At 34.1% G+C, this 19682-nt stretch overlaps 3 protein-coding genes across 6 annotated transcripts in view; 1 reads left to right on the top strand and 2 right to left on the bottom strand.

Annotated features, from left to right (window-relative positions):
- Positions 1–2019, bottom strand: part of elp2 (elongator acetyltransferase complex subunit 2) — a 32694-nt gene extending 30675 nt beyond the window's left edge. Inside the window, exons 1-3 of one of the 2 annotated variants that reach the window (XM_067411269.1) lie at positions 1881–2013; positions 1551–1629; positions 1358–1428 (exon numbers count right to left, since the gene is read on the bottom strand). In XM_067411269.1, coding sequence (XP_067267370.1) covers positions 1358–1428; positions 1551–1629; positions 1881–2012 — 282 coding nt within the window. In that variant the 5' untranslated portion in view covers position 2013. Of the gene's footprint in view, positions 1–1357; positions 1429–1550; positions 1630–1880 lie in introns of both variants that reach the window. The other variant, XM_067411270.1, reaches the window with a different exon arrangement.
- A 267-nt stretch (positions 2020–2286) lies between these two features.
- abitram (actin binding transcription modulator) lies at positions 2287–3724 on the top strand. Its single transcript, XM_067412345.1, has 6 exons — positions 2287–2448; positions 2580–2631; positions 3029–3158; positions 3245–3321; positions 3409–3478; positions 3571–3724. Exons 1-6 carry the CDS (start codon positions 2382–2384, stop codon positions 3703–3705), a joined length of 531 nt encoding a protein of 176 aa, XP_067268446.1. The 5' UTR covers positions 2287–2381; the 3' UTR covers positions 3706–3724.
- A 2352-nt stretch (positions 3725–6076) lies between these two features.
- Positions 6077–19682, bottom strand: part of ctnnal1 (catenin (cadherin-associated protein), alpha-like 1) — a 72471-nt gene continuing 58865 nt past the window's right edge. For all 3 annotated transcript variants that reach the window (XM_067412342.1, XM_067412343.1, XM_067412344.1), the window contains exons 10-19: positions 18998–19090; positions 16819–16969; positions 15975–16012; positions 15834–15884; positions 14326–14480; positions 14056–14104; positions 12042–12098; positions 8960–9079; positions 8231–8314; positions 6077–6240 (exon numbers count right to left, since the gene is read on the bottom strand). In XM_067412342.1, the coding sequence (XP_067268443.1) occupies positions 6079–6240; positions 8231–8314; positions 8960–9079; positions 12042–12098; positions 14056–14104; positions 14326–14480; positions 15834–15884; positions 15975–16012; positions 16819–16969; positions 18998–19090 (960 nt within the window). In that variant the 3' untranslated portion in view covers positions 6077–6078. The remainder of the gene's footprint in view (positions 6241–8230; positions 8315–8959; positions 9080–12041; positions 12099–14055; positions 14105–14325; positions 14481–15833; positions 15885–15974; positions 16013–16818; positions 16970–18997; positions 19091–19682) is intronic.

Raw genomic sequence — 19682 nt, 5'->3', positions numbered from 1 at the left:
TTTAACTGTAATCTATTTTTTTTATATATTCATCAAAATTATATTTAACTAATTTAATCTATTTCATAGATTAATAACTATTAATTTGTTTTTATTTTGAATTGTATCCATTTATTTAATTTAATCTAATTTAATTATTTTAAATTAAAATTCTTTTCTTTTTTTTCTTTTTTTTGCAGTTTTTCTCTAGACTTTTCCAGATTTACAACTGTAACAATTAGAAAGGGTGTTATCAATAACGTAACAGTCGGGGTGTACGTCCCCAATATTTGCATATGCCAGCCCATGTTCCCAACATTATGAAAGGCATTAGACAAGGGCAGAACATCTGGATCTGTGCAGAGCTGAATCATCAGACTAGGTAAACAAGCAAGGACAATAGCAAAAAATGGCAGATGGAGCAATAATAAATGACATGATTCATGATAACATGATATTTTAGTGATATTTGTAAATTCTCTTTCTAAATGTTTCGTTAGCATGTTGCTAATGTACTGTTAAATGTGGTTAAAGTTACCATCGTTTCTTACTGTATTCACGGAGACAAGAACCGAACCGTCGCTATTTTCACTTTTAAACACTTGCAGTCTGTATAATTCATAAACACAACTTCATTCTTTATAAATCTCTCCAACAGTGTAGCATTAGCCGTTAGCCACGGAACACCATCAAACTCATTCAGAATCAAATGTAAACATCAAAATAAACACTATACTTACGCGATTAGACATGCTGTATGACGAACACTTTGTAAAGATCCATTTTGAGGGTTATATTAGCTGCTTGAACTTTTTTTATGTTGTTTAAGACAAGTGCGAGCTCTTGGGGCGTGGAGCACAAGAATTAAAGGGCCGTACACCCTGAATCGGCTCATTTCTAATTATGCCCCAAAATAGGCAGTTAAAAAAATGAATTAAAAAAAATCTATGAGGTATTTTGAGCTGAAACTTCACAGACACATTCAGGGGGCACCTTAGACTTATATTACATATTTTAAAGAAAAGTTCTAGGGCACCTTTAGAACAAGGGTTGTGTTACAATTGGATGTTATTCCAAAGATATTCCAAAGATATTACAAGACTACAGTTGGAAAGTATTACAGAAAGCATAGGACCAATGTGCATGTTTGTTTGTTTTTTAAATTGCAACATCAGTTCAAAGCAAAGTAGTGAATTTATGTAAAATTCACCTTTATGTTCATATTAATAGTGTTATTGTAAAAATGCAAAAATAAATATCTTTAAAAGGTTTTTGATTTATTATTTTATAATATATTAAGTTTATAATGAAACAAAATGTACTGCATAACAGAAATGACCCAATTATGTTGTCATTTATAGTTATTGTAAACACATACCTTCCCATCCTGCTTCTCCCAAACAATAACATTATTATCTGACCCACCAGATACCAACTGGGTTTCCGGACCTACAGAAATAGACAGCTTACATTTCTACAAGTTCCTTTGTTTTTATTGTGTCTGCAGGGACAGAAAGTTGAACAATAATGTCTATGCTTAAAGATAATGATGGTTAAGGTCATAGACTTACTGCAATCTTGTTTATGAACCCACTGGACAGCATTCACCCTTCCAGTATGTTTATTAAGCAGCTCGACAATCCTTATTTCCTGATGAAAATTAATAATAAATAAAATCAGGGTGAAACAAACCTGTCACAGATATTATTTGACAGTTCACCAGACACGAAACACATTTACTGTGAAACTGCCTTATCAGAATGTACACTTACAAGTTTGCACATCATTGCATTAAAGAATCGGAATATAATGTAATAGTGCATATAAGAGTAATGATGATATGAGCATCAGCATCATTTCAAGAAAAATGAAGTGAATAATCATACAGACGGTAACGTTACCTGTGGATTATAAAGGGCAACTGAATTGCATGTCCCAAATGCGATGAGACCTCCTCTACCCCATGACACAACATTAGGAGTGCGATTAGCACAACAAGAGACATGACATGTGTCCATTGCAGGCGCTGCCATCTTCGACGCTGCTGTGTGTTACAATTAAAAAGAACCGGGAGAATATACAACGACAGTAGTTCCTGAAAGAGTTAGTAGAAATGGGGTTCTCTAATAATACGGTTGAATGAGATTGAATAACAATTAGTATATATTTATTATCAGACAAAGTAAATATGCACGGCACAGTGATGCAAAATACCGACAGACACCACAACTAAGTTAAGTCTAACCGGATGTAAATTCAGCGCGGACGGCTTTTTTATGTGTGTGTAGCTTGATTTGTCGTCCGGTTTCTCTGTTAGCATCTGACCAGGCTGTTTATATCTCTCTGAAGTTTTTTTCTTTTTCTCTTTGATATAGTCGCTGTTTTAAGCGGAGGATATTGACATGGAAGACAGTGAAAAGAAAGCCCCATCAGTAATCGACCGATATTTCACCCGCTGGTATAGAACAGGTGATATATGCTGATCAGTTTTGTCAGTTCTGTTTTGTCTGCTGCCTGTTATTAATTGATATTAGCATTATATATACTATACATTTTAAATGTGTTAATTAATTACTGTGTTGTTGCAAATGCTGATGTAGATCTGAAGGGGAAAGTATGTGAAGATCACTGCATTCTACAGCACTCCAACAGGTAAATATATTATGTATATATTCCCTCTTTACTGTGCAGTTATATTAGTTTGTTAGTGTTCTTTAACTAATTACACTTTTACGGGGTTAATTTTATATATTTACATTTTGTTGTTGTTATATAGATATTTTATAACTTAATATTTCTTTACATAACTCCCAGATCCAAAAAAACCCCATCATAAAATGTATTAAATGTATTCATTTATAGTTTATATACAATTTTTGACTTTTTCAGAAATTACAGTGCTACATAGTTGTACACAATTTGAATATATAATCTGAAATTTGGATTGAAACACCATGTTCTAAATGTTCATGATGTTCGGTCTTTATTTTTAAAGCTCACATTATCTCTAAATTCACCTTTTCTATTTAACTCTGTTTCTTCTCATCAGAATATGTGTCATCACACTTGCCGAGTCTCATCCTATCCTTCAGAATGGACGAAAAATCAAAAACATAAACTATCAGATCAGTGATGGATGCAGCCGTCTGAACAACAAAGTGTCTGGAAAGTCAAAGCGAGTGAGTAGTAGTACCTTTTACTTTAATGATGATTGTGAATGTGATTAATTACTAATGTATCTCAATATGTATCATTTATTCTGCAGGGTGGTCAGTTCCTGACAGAGTTTTCACCACTGTGTAGAATAACATGTACAGATGAACAGGAGTACACCATATTCAGGTCAGTTATACAGAATGCCACTGGATATACATCACATTCAGTTTCTATAATCATAAAATAATCTCAATTCAACCTATATTTTCACAGCTGTATCAGAGGACGTCTCCTAGAAGTAAATGAAGCCATTCTGAACAAGCCAGATCTGTTACTGGAAAAGGTAAGCATCTGTATACATCATAACTCACAGTACAGCTTAAAAAAAACACAAGACCACATGAGTGACTTCTGCGTTCATTCTTTTTTGCACAGGCTTCCACAGAAGGATACGTTGCGGTTATATTACCTAAATTTGAAGAGAGTAAGAGCATCACCGAGGGCCTTCTGACCAGAGAACAATATGAGGAGGTTCTCATAAAAAGAAACCAACAAGAAGAGCCTTGCTGAGTTCAGCTTGCACTTTGAAGCTGCTGACTGCTGAGTCTCCTTTGAAGAATAATTGCTTTAAGCAGGTGAGATGAGAACGTCAATGGCATCATGGCTGTGTGCCACTTCCATTTCAAAAAAACATCTTGATAAAATGACAACTTGAAGAAATGAAGACATGTCTGCTGGATCCAGAACAGTCTTGGATTTCACTGGGATGCATTTAGTTGGACCATTATTCATGAGATGCAAGATGCTGTTGTTGTGGTTGTTTAGTTTGTTAATTAAGAGCTATTTTAATTTAAGAAGAAACAGGTCTCTATCCTCACAGACACATTATTTTCCTTCTGGTTGCTATGAAACTGCTTATAATGCTGGAGATTATTATAGTTTTGAAATAAAAACTTAAAGGAACAGCTCCCTTCTAGGCAGATTCCCATTGAACTGGCTCTCATATGTTTATTTATTGCACCATTCAAATACTCTGTGTTATGTTTTTAATCAGTAAATTTTACACATTACCCCAAACTAAAGTCAGTGGTCTCAAAACAATTAACAGCCATGTGAACATTTTGTAATTTTCCCAAACAATATTTTACACAGATAAAATTACATGACAAGCAAAATGTACACTTTAAATTTTTTTTTTTAAGCAATTAAATTTAATTAAATTGATCAAATGCAACAGTAAAGACATTTACAAACTGTTTTCAACATTGATAATAATAAATGTTTCTTGAGCAGCAAATCAGCATGATTTCTAAAGGATCATGTGACACTGAAGACTGGAGTAATCATGATAAAAATTCATTTATTCCATCACAGGAATAAATTACATTTTAAAATATTTTAAAACCAGTTATATGCAGTCTTGGTAAGCATAAGAGACCTCTTTCAAACACATTATGAAAAACATACTGAACAGTAGTGTATGTAAACATGTATTTTCAATAGGATTGTGTCTATAGCTGAACATGTACCCAACAGAGAACAAATGAAAAGTTTTGATGTATGTGCTTTTAATAAATGTGTTCACTGAAGAGAATAAGTACTTCATTATGAATGTTTCAATAGATAAATTGGATGACCTTAGTTGGTAGAAATGTGTAAAACCGAATAAGAAAAACTGCAGATGTCATGTTTCGTGCATAAATAAATCACCCAGTCATTAATATTTTAAGAAAAATAACATATATTTAGATTTTTTCTGATTTAACAATCATTCAATGGTCCAACACTAATACAACTCGAGGTCATAGCTGCACAATCATCTCTAAAGCTTATGGTTTGACTGACTGTAGTAGAAATCAGAGGAACATTTCAGCAAAGTATCAACTAGAACTGGTGTGTGTGTAAATGGAAACCCAATTCCGAAGAGCCTTTCAATCTGTTCCATACTAAAAAGTTGCTCTTCAGCCTAAACTATTGATTTATATACCATCTTCACTCTAACCTTTTAGGTTAATGTACCAAAGCTTGACTTACATTATTAGGATTGAAGTAAAAATATAAATCACAGTGACCTACAAGGCAGTCAATACTATTACAAGGCTGTTACTCCTACAAAAGTACAATTAAAGGGACAGTTCAGCCAAAAATGAAAACTGTCATCGTCATTTACTCACCCTTATGTCATTCCAACCCTGTATGATCTTCAGTGGAACATGAAAGAAGATATTTTGAAATATGTTTAAACTGTTTTTGTCCATTCATTATGTGGATGAAAAAAAATGATTTTTGAAACTTGAAAATATATTTTTTGTGTGTTTGACACAAAGACATGAGGGTAAGTAAATGACCAAACATTTTAGGGTGCACTGTCTCTTTAAAAATGGTCTTTTTCATTAAAATCCTTCAGAAATGCCTCTATGGAAAGTAACTTTCCTTGCTGTAAACTCTCAAATAGAACACCAAGATGGTAATTTCTCAAAGTAATATCCAAAGTCACTGAAGTTGTGTCTTACAGCCTTGAGCATACTGCCATGTGGCAAGACCAGTGTAGGAAGATGATTAAAACTGGATATATTTGGCATCAACTTGTACATGAGGCAGTTATGTTAAATACAGTGTGCAGAGGTTTTTTGCATCAACTTTTTGTCATGTACACCTCAATGTTGGCTAATCACAAAAAATGCTGTTGAATATTGTTTCGGTTAAAACCGTAGCTTATTTACCAGCCATTACACTTGAAACAATTGCATAATGACTTCAACACATGCAATGAAGGGTTTTTCTTCACTATTTTTTGGTATCTGGAATGAGCCTGGTAACGCTAACGCTATCGTACACCACAAAGCGAATGGGCAGAATCACAAAGAATGGCACGTTGCGAGCGAGTGCAATGCCATGCACTGTGTGTGCGAGAACAGGCAGGAGCGCCTTTGGTTTTCAGAGCTATTTGCTCTCCAGGAATGTCAGACTGGCCATGTGCTGTTCAAGGGATTTGATCCCAAAGCCGTTGGAGCCTTTGCCGTTCAGAGTTTCCTCGCTGACGGGCGTGCTCACCTGCTTCTCCCTCCAGTGCTGAGAAGCCAGGCAACTGCATTCTGATTTACACTGGAATTAAAGGTAGAAGATAAGTTAAATACAAACATGCTTGGATTTGATCATATACATTTTTTTAACACTTATATTTTATTGTAAATTATTTATCCATGTACATCATCGTTTTTTTTTTTTTTAGTAATCAGGGCTTGACATTAACACTCGCCAACCCTGCAAATGCGTGTGGATTTCAGCAGTGGTCATTCCTACTAGCCACTTTGGTGGGTTTAATTTTATATAATATATACATTTTTCAACTGTAGTCTTATAAAAAGGCTTCTGAAATAATAAATAAAGTGCAAAGTATTTAATGATTTTCAATACTTCCAATACTCATTTTCTGCAGAATAGATCTCTCCAACAGAGAGTTGACACACAAACCCGCCTCCCCTTACTCACTTGTTTCATTTGCTCTGGATGAATACTGAAGGTGTTACATTGCTTGAATTTCGGTGTGGGATTGCACGTATTGCACATAATTTTACTCATTCCTGCAGATTTTGTGTTCACACCAAATAATGCTACCTCCAATACTAAGTTAGTAATTTTTTTGCTGCTTGTTCTTAAACAGTCAAATACACAAAAAATTATGTCAAATTGCTGGTCTTGGCATGTACCTTACCTTATGTGTAACAGTATAATGGATCCGTGCGTCAGGTCTTAAAGTGACAGCAGCCTAATATATCTGCTACCACGTTATAATTGAGATAATATTAAAAATATTTATATGGCAGTGTTTTGACATGGTATCATGTCAAAAAGTGGCTAGTAACTTTGGAAATCCACTAGCCACAGCAGTTGGTGAGCAAAAATGTTAATGTCAAGACCTGCTCATAATCATTAATCAAAATAACTTCCCCTCCCTCTTAGAGCGTCATCTTTTCTCGTCTCTGATTATGTTTACTGGCGCAAGATTGGGACAACCTGTCACTCATGAGATCACAGCAACAGCAAACCACAATGATCCAATGATCCAATCAATTCCCAATGGACAAACTCAAATCCCGCCCTACATTTTTTCTTGTTCGAGAAGCTGTTTCACTTGGATATATATCACAATAGGGAAGAATATGTTATTGCAACTTGTGTTTCATGCTGAATTTAAAATTGATTGTATAGAACATTACATAATAACTGCACAATATATCAGTTTATTTAGAGATTTTTAAATTGATTAGTAACATTAAATATTGTATATTTAAAGTGCACCCATTGTTACGATTTGTATCATTTTGTATGAAATTCAGATATGGACATTTGGTTTCTGATATGCGCTGTAAGCGTTAGACCAATCACAAAAGACTGGGCCGTCTGACCAATCAGAGCAGAGTAGGCTCGCAGAAAGGAGAGGTTTTATGAACAAACTGTTTTCAGACTTTTTGAGAAATAAGGTGATGTGCAGTGTATATAATAAAAAAATGTAAGTGTTTTTTGTCCTTTGATGCATGTAAATCTATCGTAGGAGACCTCCAAAACAACATTAGGAAAATTAGCAAGCTCATTTCCTCTATTTTTACATTTTGATTACCTTTGATTTCCCTTTGATTTCTTTAAAGTAATCTTTAATTCATCTTTAATAAATGAATGATAAGCATTGTCTTATTATGGCTGATACCCAAATAAATGGCCAATATTAAAATTCTATACTATTTAGTCTAAATTCATGTTTAAAAATCACTAAAAACTAAACATATTTTGGCATCTCAAAGTATGAAAAAATGTAATCCAAAATAATAATATGTGTGTGTGTGTGTGTGTGTGTGTGTGTGTGTGTGTGTGTGTGTGTATATATATATGTGTATATTTTATATATATGTGTATATTTTATATATATATATATATATATATATATATATATATATATATATATATATATATATATATATATATATATATATATATATATATATATATATATATAGCAAACATAATTAACTATACAATATCAATTGATACCAATACATTTTAAAAGTTAATCCAAGATCTTCATGTTGCTACCAACCTTTCTGATGAGCTTGTAACAGATGGGCAGTAAGTAGACCACCACTGTCAAGATGCCTTTGGTATTCTGTATGGATGAGTCGACCTGAACAAGAAACGGATGTATCATTAGCTGACCAAACTACCCAAAAAATTTTAACAAGTACACCATTGCTGCTTGTTTGGGATCACATTTTAGTCAAGCTATCATTTTGCAGCGACAACAATCTATACATTTCTGACAGGTGATTTGTGGACCAAACTGGTTCACATATAATTGTTTTTTTCGAAATAATATGCTTGGAAACCACGCAAGGGCGAGACATGCTGGGAGATTCTGATTGATCTTGTTTTTCCGGAGATCGTTTTCTTGGTTCCACAGCACGACACAAACATAGCCTCAATAAACCTATTTAAACCCGCCTCTGGCTGTGACCTTTGCTTTATCAAAACAGAAGGATGACCCTAGACAGCATGCCATTTTATCAGGTTAAATGGAGTCACGAAATACAGTAAGGTCAGGGTCTTTGCAGGAGAAACAGATTTATAATCTAATCACATGTGGCAGTAAACTATAAACTATAAACTTGATATTGTTCTCTTTAAATGCTTAATTTGAATTCTCTGATTTTAATTTATAAATTAAAGTGCATTACTGGATTAAATGGTCAAACAAACAAAATCCCTGTTTATGTCTCATCTGCTCCATTCACTGATTCACAAGTACAGGCCTGCTGTTATATTACATTACCTTCTGAAAGATGGCGCTCTTCCCCTGAACCGGAGTCTTTGCACAGACCTGCAGCTGTTGACATGCGGCTGACAGCTTCTCTGTCTCAGATATAATAAGCATTCTGTCTTCATCCAGCAGCTATAACACAGACACAATATATTGCCATAACATTTAAAGTACTGTCAGATCACATGAGAGATGAGAAGTCTAAACAAACTCTAACGCAGTGACTGTTTTGCTTGGACTCAATTTTTACATTAGATATCAAGTTTTTTTATTCTGCCCTTTATAATACATATATACATATATATATATATATATGTATATATATATATATATATATGTATATGTATATATATATATGTATATGTATATATATATATGTATATGTATATATATATATGTATATATATATATATATGTATATGTATATATATATATGTATATGTATATATATATATGTATATGTATATATATATATATATATATATATATATATATATATATATATATATATATATATATATATATATATATATATGTATATATATATATATATATATATATATATATATATATATATATATATATATATATATATATATATATATATATATATATATATATATATATATATATATATATATATATATATATATATATATATATATATATATATATATATATATATATATATATATATATATATATATATATATATATATATATATATATATATATATATATATATATATATATATATATATATATATATATATATATATATATATATATATATATATATATATATATATATATATATATATATATATGTATATATATATACATATATATATATACATATACATATATATATATACATATACATATATATATATACATATATATATTAGTGTTGCACGATATACCGGTACTAGAAAGGTATCGCGATACCCTGCTTTTAGAAACGGTACGGTTCTTCATTTTATTAGTACCGGTACTTTGAGTGCCAGCTGTATTTCCTAATGTGCGACAGCAGGGAGCAGTGTGTGTGCAGCGCGCTGCTTCTGAGGCACATTGAGTGCGTGTTTATTCCTGTCAACTGCGCAACGGCAGATGCACAAAGCAAAATATGGCATTATTTTGCTTACATTGCCGACAGTCAGGGCAAGCCCACGGACACCACAAAGCCCGTCTGCAAAATACGTTACAAAATAACGCAAGCGAAGGGAGCATCCAACTTGCCAAACATCCCGATTTGTACAGAGAATTTAAAGAGCGACAGGTTAGTGAATGTGATACCAGCGTTATGTTTATGCTCTCAAAAATTAAATGAGTGTTATTTATATTACTCATGCAAGCAGACATCCGCAAAGAGGTGTATTATTGAGTCTAATAAGTGATATCTGGTTGCTAAAATAAAATTAATTTTAAAAAACAAATATGTGAAGGGACTATACAATTATATTAAACCAATTTATGCTTTAATAACATTGCTCTAATTATTTACAGTAATCAATATTCTCACTGTCAAAACACTTACATGCAGGGCTTGATGACAGCCACTCCCACTAGCCACTTTGGCGAGTTGAATATAATTTAAGTTTACAGCCAAATGGTCGTCGAAGATCGTCGTAGCACAAAATTACAATCCAATCACACAATTCGTTATTTACATGCAGTTAGTGAAGGAGGGATAGGCGGAATTGCGCTGAATGACACACAACAGAAGCGCTCTCTCTCTCTCTCTCTCTCGCTCTCTGTCTGTCGCGCGCGCGATCAGTTTTCCACGCGTCTGAATAGTCAAATACACGTGCACACAGATGTCTAAATGTCCATCATGTGGAGTATCTCGCGTGAATACAGTCGGTTATGGCTTAAGTGGACGTAAACAGGTGGGTAATAACTGGATATTTGTCAGTTACGTCCATGCATTCAGCAGCCCAATTAAATAGGCCTGTCCATCATTAATGTTAATCAAACAACAAAACCTGTTAAATATGTTAAATAAACTTAGTGTATCTGAAAAAAGATTATTTTTAATTTACTACTGTTTTTGTAATTTGCTTCTTTGTTCTTTTATATAGCATAACACAAATAACTTGTTCTCATACTAGCTCATGCTCATATTGTCCACCTCTTGCCCACCTGTACATACCAGCTGATATAAAATGTAATCTTGATTTGGGTGGTCAGTCTGCATTTAAAAGTTTGAAAGTGTTTTAAATCTTCTAAATCAAGTAAAATGACTCAAAAGTAATTTAAGCATAAGAAAGTCAGCTTTAATCATATAAAATGTAATTTACCAACATCAAAATTGTGGCCAATAAAAATGCTAGCCACAGTTCTGTCATATGTTATTTATTTACTTTTCCTACTGTTTTAGGTTTTTGCCATAGTATCGTTTAAGTATCGGTATCGTGATACTGAAGTTGGGTATCGTATCGAAGTCAAAATTTTGGTATCGTGACAACACTAATATATATATACATATACATATATATATATATACATATATATACATATACATATATATACATATACATATATATATATATATATATATTTTTTTTTTTTTTTTTTTTTTTTTTTTTCTATTTTTATTATTATTATTTTTATTATATTGTTGTATATTGTATTGTATGCATTTGGCCTTGTTTTTTCCTTCTTTCTATGACCCTTTCAGGGCTCCCTGAGGCAAGGACAAATTTAACAATCTAATAGCCCTAATTGAGACTTTGCAGAAAACTGCATTACAGGTTTGCGAAAGTGAGGTAATTGCTGAATTTGAACTGATGGATAAATAAGTGGACATAAGCAATTTGTATTAGCTGTACTCTGCTCGCAGCTGGGGAAATGCATTGTGGGTCAGGCATGTTTGTGATTATTAATCAATCTGTGCCGTGTACCACATGTGTCAGGCTCTGTGATTATGGATGTGTGGCCCCTGTCCGCCCGGGCCAGAGCAGGGGTTAACTAACACTGATAGCCATGTCTCTGCGGTCCCAATGAGATGGATGGCAGTCATTACAGTCCTTTATTTACAGGCATCTAATTAAACTGGCACACAAGGGCCTGGTGGGCATGCCGTGTGCGTTACCTGTGTGGAGAGAGAGTGGAGGACGGGGCAGAGCTGGAGACCTTGGTCTGACAACACCTGGAAAACAACACAATTTGGATAAACAGGATTATGAAATAAAGTTGTTAAAAATCACACAAATCAGTTAAAAGGTGCTTCAAGATTTTTTTTACAATAAAGTAAAGAAACCTAAATAAAAATAAATAGTACAAATATATTTAAAAAGATGCACACTGGCACTAGATGACCATCCGAATACTATCAAATCTTTCAATGAAAGTCAGTTCACTCCGTGGCCATATTTGCAATGCCTCCAGGACACTAATATGGACATCCAAGACCAGAAATGAATGGGGAAATCCTGAAATCTCAAAAACTGACATGAACTGTTCCATAACAATGCGCATGTGCAGTGCTGACCGCTTCTAACCAGATGACCGGAACACGATGATCAATTGCCAACTGGCTGTTTCATTTAGAACACATGCCAATCATACCGCCATATTTTGCGTTGCACATTCTCTCCATTCATAGTAATGAGTGCACCATCTTGGTATATCTACTATCTTTAATACTATACACTTCATTTCAACTCCAATATCACTGCTGTTTTAGCCAGCAAAACCTAAACGAAAAATGATGTACCACACTGATATTGCTGACTGACATCTCAATAAATGCAAGTCAATTGCAAAGATTAGTGTCAAGCTGTGTCATATCAAAGTTATAATAATTACTAGGAGATTATTTTCTGAGCAGATCGTTTGGATCCTCAGTAACTGGTCGTTACTATGGCAATGCTCATAATATCAAAATTGATCCATGTAAGAAAAATACCATAATTACCAAAGAAACATACTTAATCGCTACATTAAATCATCTTTTTATGTTCTTGCACAGTCTTGAAGAACAAATCGAATCAGGTAACACTGTCATCCAAAATGGCATATGTATAGATGTACCCTACTACGTGTTAATGTATGGTTGCCACTTTTGATTATTTTTACATGACATCACAACATACAAAGGTGAGTGAAGTTTGAGACTTTGTTACTTTAAATTATGAGTTTCCAAGTTGTAATTGTGAGTTTGATGTGATCTGTTTACTAGTAGGAAACTCATAACTATGGCAAAAGCGAATTCAGTGAAGTCAAAAAAGGCCATAAAAAGAGGTCACACAGATGTATTAAAGTGCCCATATTATGCTATTTTACAATAGTAATAGTGTTACAATAGATTTACATGCATTTCCATATCTGATTTTTAATTACGATGGCTTCCTCGGGACTTGTATACACAGCGATACGAACAGTAACAATGGCGTTGGTTGTACTGTATCAATTTGTGCCCGAGACGACCTCATCCTTTGGAAGTGCATGCAAAGTGGATTTTCTTTCGCAGCACAGAAAACAGCATCTTCTCGACATGTAGACAACACAAACAAAACCCTTAAGGCCTCAACTACAACTACAATGCTTGAAGGCGGGTCAAAGACTGTGCAGATTTGTTACAAACCTATGTAGGTTCATACAGGAAGTTAGACTGGAATTATTGATGACTCGTTTCAGGCAGTTCAGATTCAGTTCTTCATTTTAGGAGACAATAACTCTAATTATCGTGCACTTTGATCTTTGAAACTTTGCAGACCTTTTACATTCACAAACAGCTATATTACACACTAAATGAAGAGTAATATCCTAAAAAGCATAATGGGGCACTTTAAGAGAACTTTGCAGTGCTGTTCTACTGTGATGTTGAGCAGGCAGTTTGCTCTTTCAGATAAGAGGTTATTAAGAAGAAGGTGGTATGTTTGGGTGGAGGCCAGCATACTCTACTAGTAGAAAGACACACTGCCTATTCAGCATTTCCTCCCTATTCACAGCACACGACCTGCTCTGGATCACAGTATCTCACAGACAAATGACAGCTGGCCCTTCTAATAATATATTGATCCATCTTTTCCAGTGGACTCATTGCTCTTAATGACACCTCGAACAGATTCAATTAAAAAACCTATGAGAGAGAGCTGCCGTACCTCAGCTTGGTGGAATAGATCCAAAGTTGTCTTTAGCAGGCCTTCTCCCCTTAATCACAGATGGCAAAACAGCAGAGAGTTAATGAAACATCCTTAAAGATCCATAAAAATGATTGTGCAGATTAACAACAACACGATTTTGTTTTTCTGAACAGACATTTTTCATAAAGCTTAAACTTTCCAGCACGCTGTACTTAATTTCCTGTGTAATATAGCACTACTAGAACCGATCTGATAATCTGGCTATGAAGTTTATAAAAAGGGAGTTACCTGGTGAAGAGATACATGGAATACGCCATGCTGGATATGATCTGACACAGTCGAACCATCTCATGGTCCTGCTCGTCCCAGCGCTCTACCTCTGAGTCCACATCTGAGGTGAGGAGACACAGCTCCAGCCCCAGCTTAGCAATGGTGGTTTGCTCCTGAATAGATCGACGTTAGAAGACTTTTCAGATCATGGCCACAGTGATACACAAGTGAATAGTGATCAATTACAAAACAGTTAATTAATAATATGTACAGTATGTTGCACACAAAGGTTACATTAGCCGAAAATAGACTGGGGGAAGAGATGAAAGAGGGTGCTGCAAAACAGCATTAGTGCTGTCATGTTTATGAAAATTAACTTATTATTGTTAATGTTAAACTAAAACTATTAAAAATTGTTTTCAGTATTTGAAATGAAGCTGAAATAAAATAAAATTAAAATATAAATATTAGATGAAAAGCTTAACCTTTCCGACTAGCCGTTATTTAGCAATTAACAAGTTAGCATTTACCAACTTAGCTAGTTAAAGTCAAGTTTCCACTACTAAAAATATTTAAGTTGAGATTACATGATAATTTTAAGTTAAATATATGAATTTGCTTACTCAAATATTTCAAGTTAAGTGCAATTAAAATGTTTGAGTATAAAATGAAATTCTGCCAGTTCTGCTTGCTTAAACTTTAAATTCCTTAACTTAAAGGTGCTCTAAGCGATGTCACACGTTTTAGGCCAAAACATTTTTTGTCACATACAGCAAACATCTCCTCATTATCCGCTAGCTGCCTGTCCCCTGAACACACTGTAAAAAAACATGGTCTCTGTAGTTGCCACAAGCTCCAAAAACGGCAATAAAAACAAACTGGTGCAGCCTGGACCAAGAAACATAATAAACATGCTCCAGTCAATAACGACAAGAATGATTTTAAATGCGCGTTCATGACTGTTTCAGGAAGCACAGAGGGGAGGGGGAGGAGGAGAAAGAGGAGGAGGGAGGGTCTAGCTAGCCTCTGTTTTGTTTGACAACACTTCAACAGAAAGTTACTCCACCCAGGATCGCTTAGAGCACCTTTACATTTGATGTAACATAACTCAAAAAATTTGAGTTCTGCCAACTTTTTCAGGTTTACAGTGAATGATTTGAAGTTATGACTTTTAAATTACATTTCTGTGACCAAATTAATAAATAAAACTAAATTCTGTTTTATCACACTTAGACTTATCACTTGTCCATTTTAGCTCTTTAAATCTTAAGTAACTTCCATTGTAGCTTATGTTTTGTCAAGTCCAGGTCATTATAGACTATTATAGAAAATGGTTTTGTGGGTCGTGGATTGAAAATGTAAATATTGTAATCTACATAGGGAAATTGAATGGCAAACAGCTATATAATTTGCAGAACATAAATTAAACATAAGGGCAAGAATAGAGCATGACAGATAATTTTTTAACAAAGTTAATTAACATTAATCCAACTTCTGGTCACATGTAATATTAAGAGAAATTGTACCTCAGCATCAAGTTTGGCAGCCTTGACTGTCTTCAGGTTAGCAGAGTGTTTCTAGAGAATTGATGAATCAGTAAATATAATGAAGGACATGATATGGTAAGAGAAATTTGTAATAAAATCATAATTGCTTGTGAGACTCACCCCTGGTCTCGGAAGAGACAGATATGTTTTCTTATCACCTAAAATGAGACAGACATTTTATGTATTAAGACCAAAAATAACAGAACCCTATAAAACCTGGTTCAAATGTATGTCTAGCCAGAAAATGGCTGTATGTATTATGATGTGGATGAACAGATACAAAGGCATGATCCTGGGGGGTGACAGTTTGTTTTGGGAAATATCTTGGTTGGCACTGATGATGACTGGGAGTCTCTCATCTGGAACAAAACATCTCCCCAGGCACCGGGTTTCTGTCATGTTACTGATGCCTTCCTTCAAACTCTGACAAATACTGTTGCTACATAAATCTTTTTATGCGCCGCCGTGAGAAAACCAGTTTCACTCTGAAGAGTTGACATCACTCAAACACATCCTTGAGCGTTATGTCCAAATACAGATGAGCGAAAGGACTTTCACAGACCTGTAATCTCGGTGGGACCGTTGCAGTGCGCCCATAACCTTGCCTACAGAGATTTATCCAGCCTCTATTCAATTACCTCATGCGAGGGATGTGGATGCAGTGTAAATGTCAAAGCCACACATCTTTAGCGGCTGGAAAAGATAGCAATCTGGCCACGAGGAAAAAGACCTTTAAAAACTGTTATCGCTACCCTGCCCATAGGTATGAACAAATACATTTTGTGCACCTGAAAATAACTGCTACTCATGGAATCAAAGCACCCTTGGAAGCCAGATTACAATATTGTAGTATGTACTGTGGTAAAATGAAGATAACATAAAAAGACATATATTGGACTGGAAGAAGCCACAAGAAGGACCTGTTCTGAGTTTTTAGCCCTACTGAACAGCTTGATTGACGTACCTCTGCGGCCCTCAAACACATCATTGATCTCCTTCAGCAGGATGGCCATGTCGCACAGCTGAGACTCCCAGGCCTCGCAAAACACATCCAGGTTTTCTTTGGCTATCTTGCTTGTGGGGTGCAGAGCAAGTGTCTGTGCCGCAGAGATGATCTGAGAGGAGAAATTAAGAGGAAACAGTGCTTTTTTTTTTGTAGCACACTATTTTCAAGATCTTTTTCACCACTTTTAAATACATTCCCGTTCAAAATTTTGGGGTCAGTAAGATTTTTTTAAAATAAATTAGTTCTTTTATTCTGAAAGGACAGATTAAATTGATCAAAAGTAACAGAAAAGTCATCAATAATGTTACAAAAGATTTCTTTTTCAAATAAATGCTGTTCTTTTAAACTTCCTATTCAAAGAATCCTGAAAGAATGTATCATAAAAAAAATGACTGTTTTCAACATTGATATGTACGGAAGAGGATTAGGGCCAAGCAATAATAAAAAAATAAAACCATCTCGAGATTAAAGTTGTTAAATTTAGAGAAAAGTCAAGATAAAATGTTGAGAATAAACTCGTTAAATTACAAGAAAAAACGTGTTAAATTTCGAGAAAAAAGTAGAGATAAAATGCTGAGAATAAAGTCATTAAATTACGAGGAAAAAAGTCATTAAATTACGAGAACAAATTCATTAAATTATGAGAAAAATGTTAAATTTCGAGAAAAAAGTCGAGATAAATTGTTGAGAATAAAGTCATTAAATTACGAGAAAAAAGTCGTTAAATTACGAGAACAAATTCATTAAATTAGGAGAAAAATGTCGTTAAATATCGAGAAAAATGTCGAGATAAAATGTTGAGAATAAAGTCATTAAATCACGAGAAAAAAGTCGTTAAATTACGAGAATAAATTCGTTAAATTATGAATTTGTTCTCATAATTTAACAAGTTTTTTCTCGTAATTTAACGAGTTTATTCTCGTTATTTAATGAGTTTATTCTCAACATTATTTAAACTTTTTTCTCGAAATTTAACAACTTTAATCTTGAGATGTTTTTTTTTTCATTATTGCTTGGCCCTAATCCTCTTCCGTAGAAATGAAATGTTTCTTGAGCACCAAATAAGCATATCAGAATGCTTTTCTAAATCATGTGACACTGAAGACTCTAAAATATATTAAAATGGAAAGCAGTTATTTTAAAGTGCAATAATATTTCACAATATTACCGTTTTCACTGTATTTTGATCAAATAAATGCAGCCTTGGTGAGCAGAAGAGACTTCTTTCAAAAACATTTTACCAACCCCAGACTTTTGAACTTTAGAATAATTTTTGATGTGACTGCATAATTTGACTCCTGTGCATCATCACAATATAAATATTCATCAGTTCCTCTCCAGTGTCCCACAGCATAAATGCAACATCTAACTCTGTCGGCAACTGCATAATTATGATTTACAGCTTACTGGGAGGACGTTTCGAAAAACACACACAGTGAAGCAGAGCTCGTCTCCACTGAGGGTGTGGATTCAGCTGGTAATTACCTGTGGCTTTTGGAATTACTGATAAAGCAACTCATTATCATGCACCCCTGAAGCTGCTGCTCTCCTGCTGTGCTCTTATTGGCTGCCTGATCTTTAGGCCTCATCATTATTGGCTGGTGAATGAGGTCGCCCTCTCTAAGAACATGCAATCAGATATGCTAATGAAGCATGCTGATGAAATGCACTGCAAATATACTCGGTTAAATATTACATTCTGCTTATTGGCCTAATCTAACCTTTTCTTTTTCATTTCATATGTTAATTAATGTTTGCATTGAAAAGGGAAACAAATAAGGTTTGAACAGCAAAGATGATTTCGATGCATGCTTTAGTTTTTCCATCCAGCTCTGTGCGCTGAAGATGCATTTTAATTGCAATTTCTTGTTATTTTATGCTTATGTGTCTAAGTGTGTTTGCCTCTGCTGTTTTTTTCTGAAATCAGAGCAGCAAAGTTAACAACAGAGCACAAAATGTGTCAAATAAGCATTGTTGATTTTTGAAAAATAAGCACTAACTGAGGCAAATAACAATCTTTATTTCTTTTATTAACAAAATCTATATTGTGTAAGTCTCTGAAAACCTTGCCAAATAACATATCAAGCTGAGATGCCAGATTCCGACTCTTATAGCAGACAACCTCTCTTTTGTTTACCTGCGGACCAATGACACGGAAAGTTTCCTCAGCATGAATGCAGGTGATCTCCAATGGCTCGGTCCCCGAAATGTGGCAGAGCAAACGACAAGTCTGAAATCAGAATAAATGGCACCATATTAAAGTTAAACCTATATTGAAACGTAAACAGTAGATTATACAATATGTTACTGTTAATTACATTGCAATGCATCAATCTGATAATAAAAGTATTGAATCCACATATTATGGAGTATAAGAACTATGATAATACCAATAATAATACAGTTTATTTCAAATCCAAAATGCTTTTCTAATGTAAACATCCTTTATTGATATGAAAATACCCAAAACATGAAAATCACATACAAAGCATATACTATAGTAATCGTGTTTTTATTAGCTTCATGTTTCATGCGTAGAAACATAGGTAACACTTTACAATAAGATATGCGCACTTTTAATCTTTCTAATGAAGCAGTCTGTCCAGGTCTACTGCAGTTCTCTGCATAAATTCGAGCACGTGCCCCGTCATAGCAACCACGGCTTCACCCACAACCCCTTTCGTTTTGTACGCCCTCTTTTCAGGCAAAAAAAGACACGTAAAGACATTCTGACATGAATTTTGTCTGTCTGTTGGGGCAGTGTGGACATGACAGTTATTTTTCATAAAATTCTAAATTCAATGCCCAACTTGATTGTCTGT

This window comes from Chanodichthys erythropterus, chromosome 15 (genome assembly GCF_024489055.1).
Source record: "Chanodichthys erythropterus isolate Z2021 chromosome 15, ASM2448905v1, whole genome shotgun sequence".
In the NCBI taxonomy this organism is placed as follows: Eukaryota; Metazoa; Chordata; class Actinopteri; order Cypriniformes; family Xenocyprididae; genus Chanodichthys; species Chanodichthys erythropterus.
This window is presented reverse-complemented; position numbering and strand designations above follow the sequence as displayed.

Bases quoted from the DNA above. Each gene is read 5' to 3' on its own strand.
- abitram (XM_067412345.1), top strand. From the start codon at position 2,382: ATGGAAGACAGTGAAAAGAAAGCCCCATCAGTAATCGACCGATATTTC. The intron at 3,159-3,244 runs GTGAGTAGTAGT...TTTATTCTGCAG, and splicing joins TGTCTGGAAAGTCAAAGCGA to GGTGGTCAGTTCCTGACAGA. The intron at 3,322-3,408 runs GTCAGTTATACA...ATATTTTCACAG, and splicing joins CAGGAGTACACCATATTCAG to CTGTATCAGAGGACGTCTCC.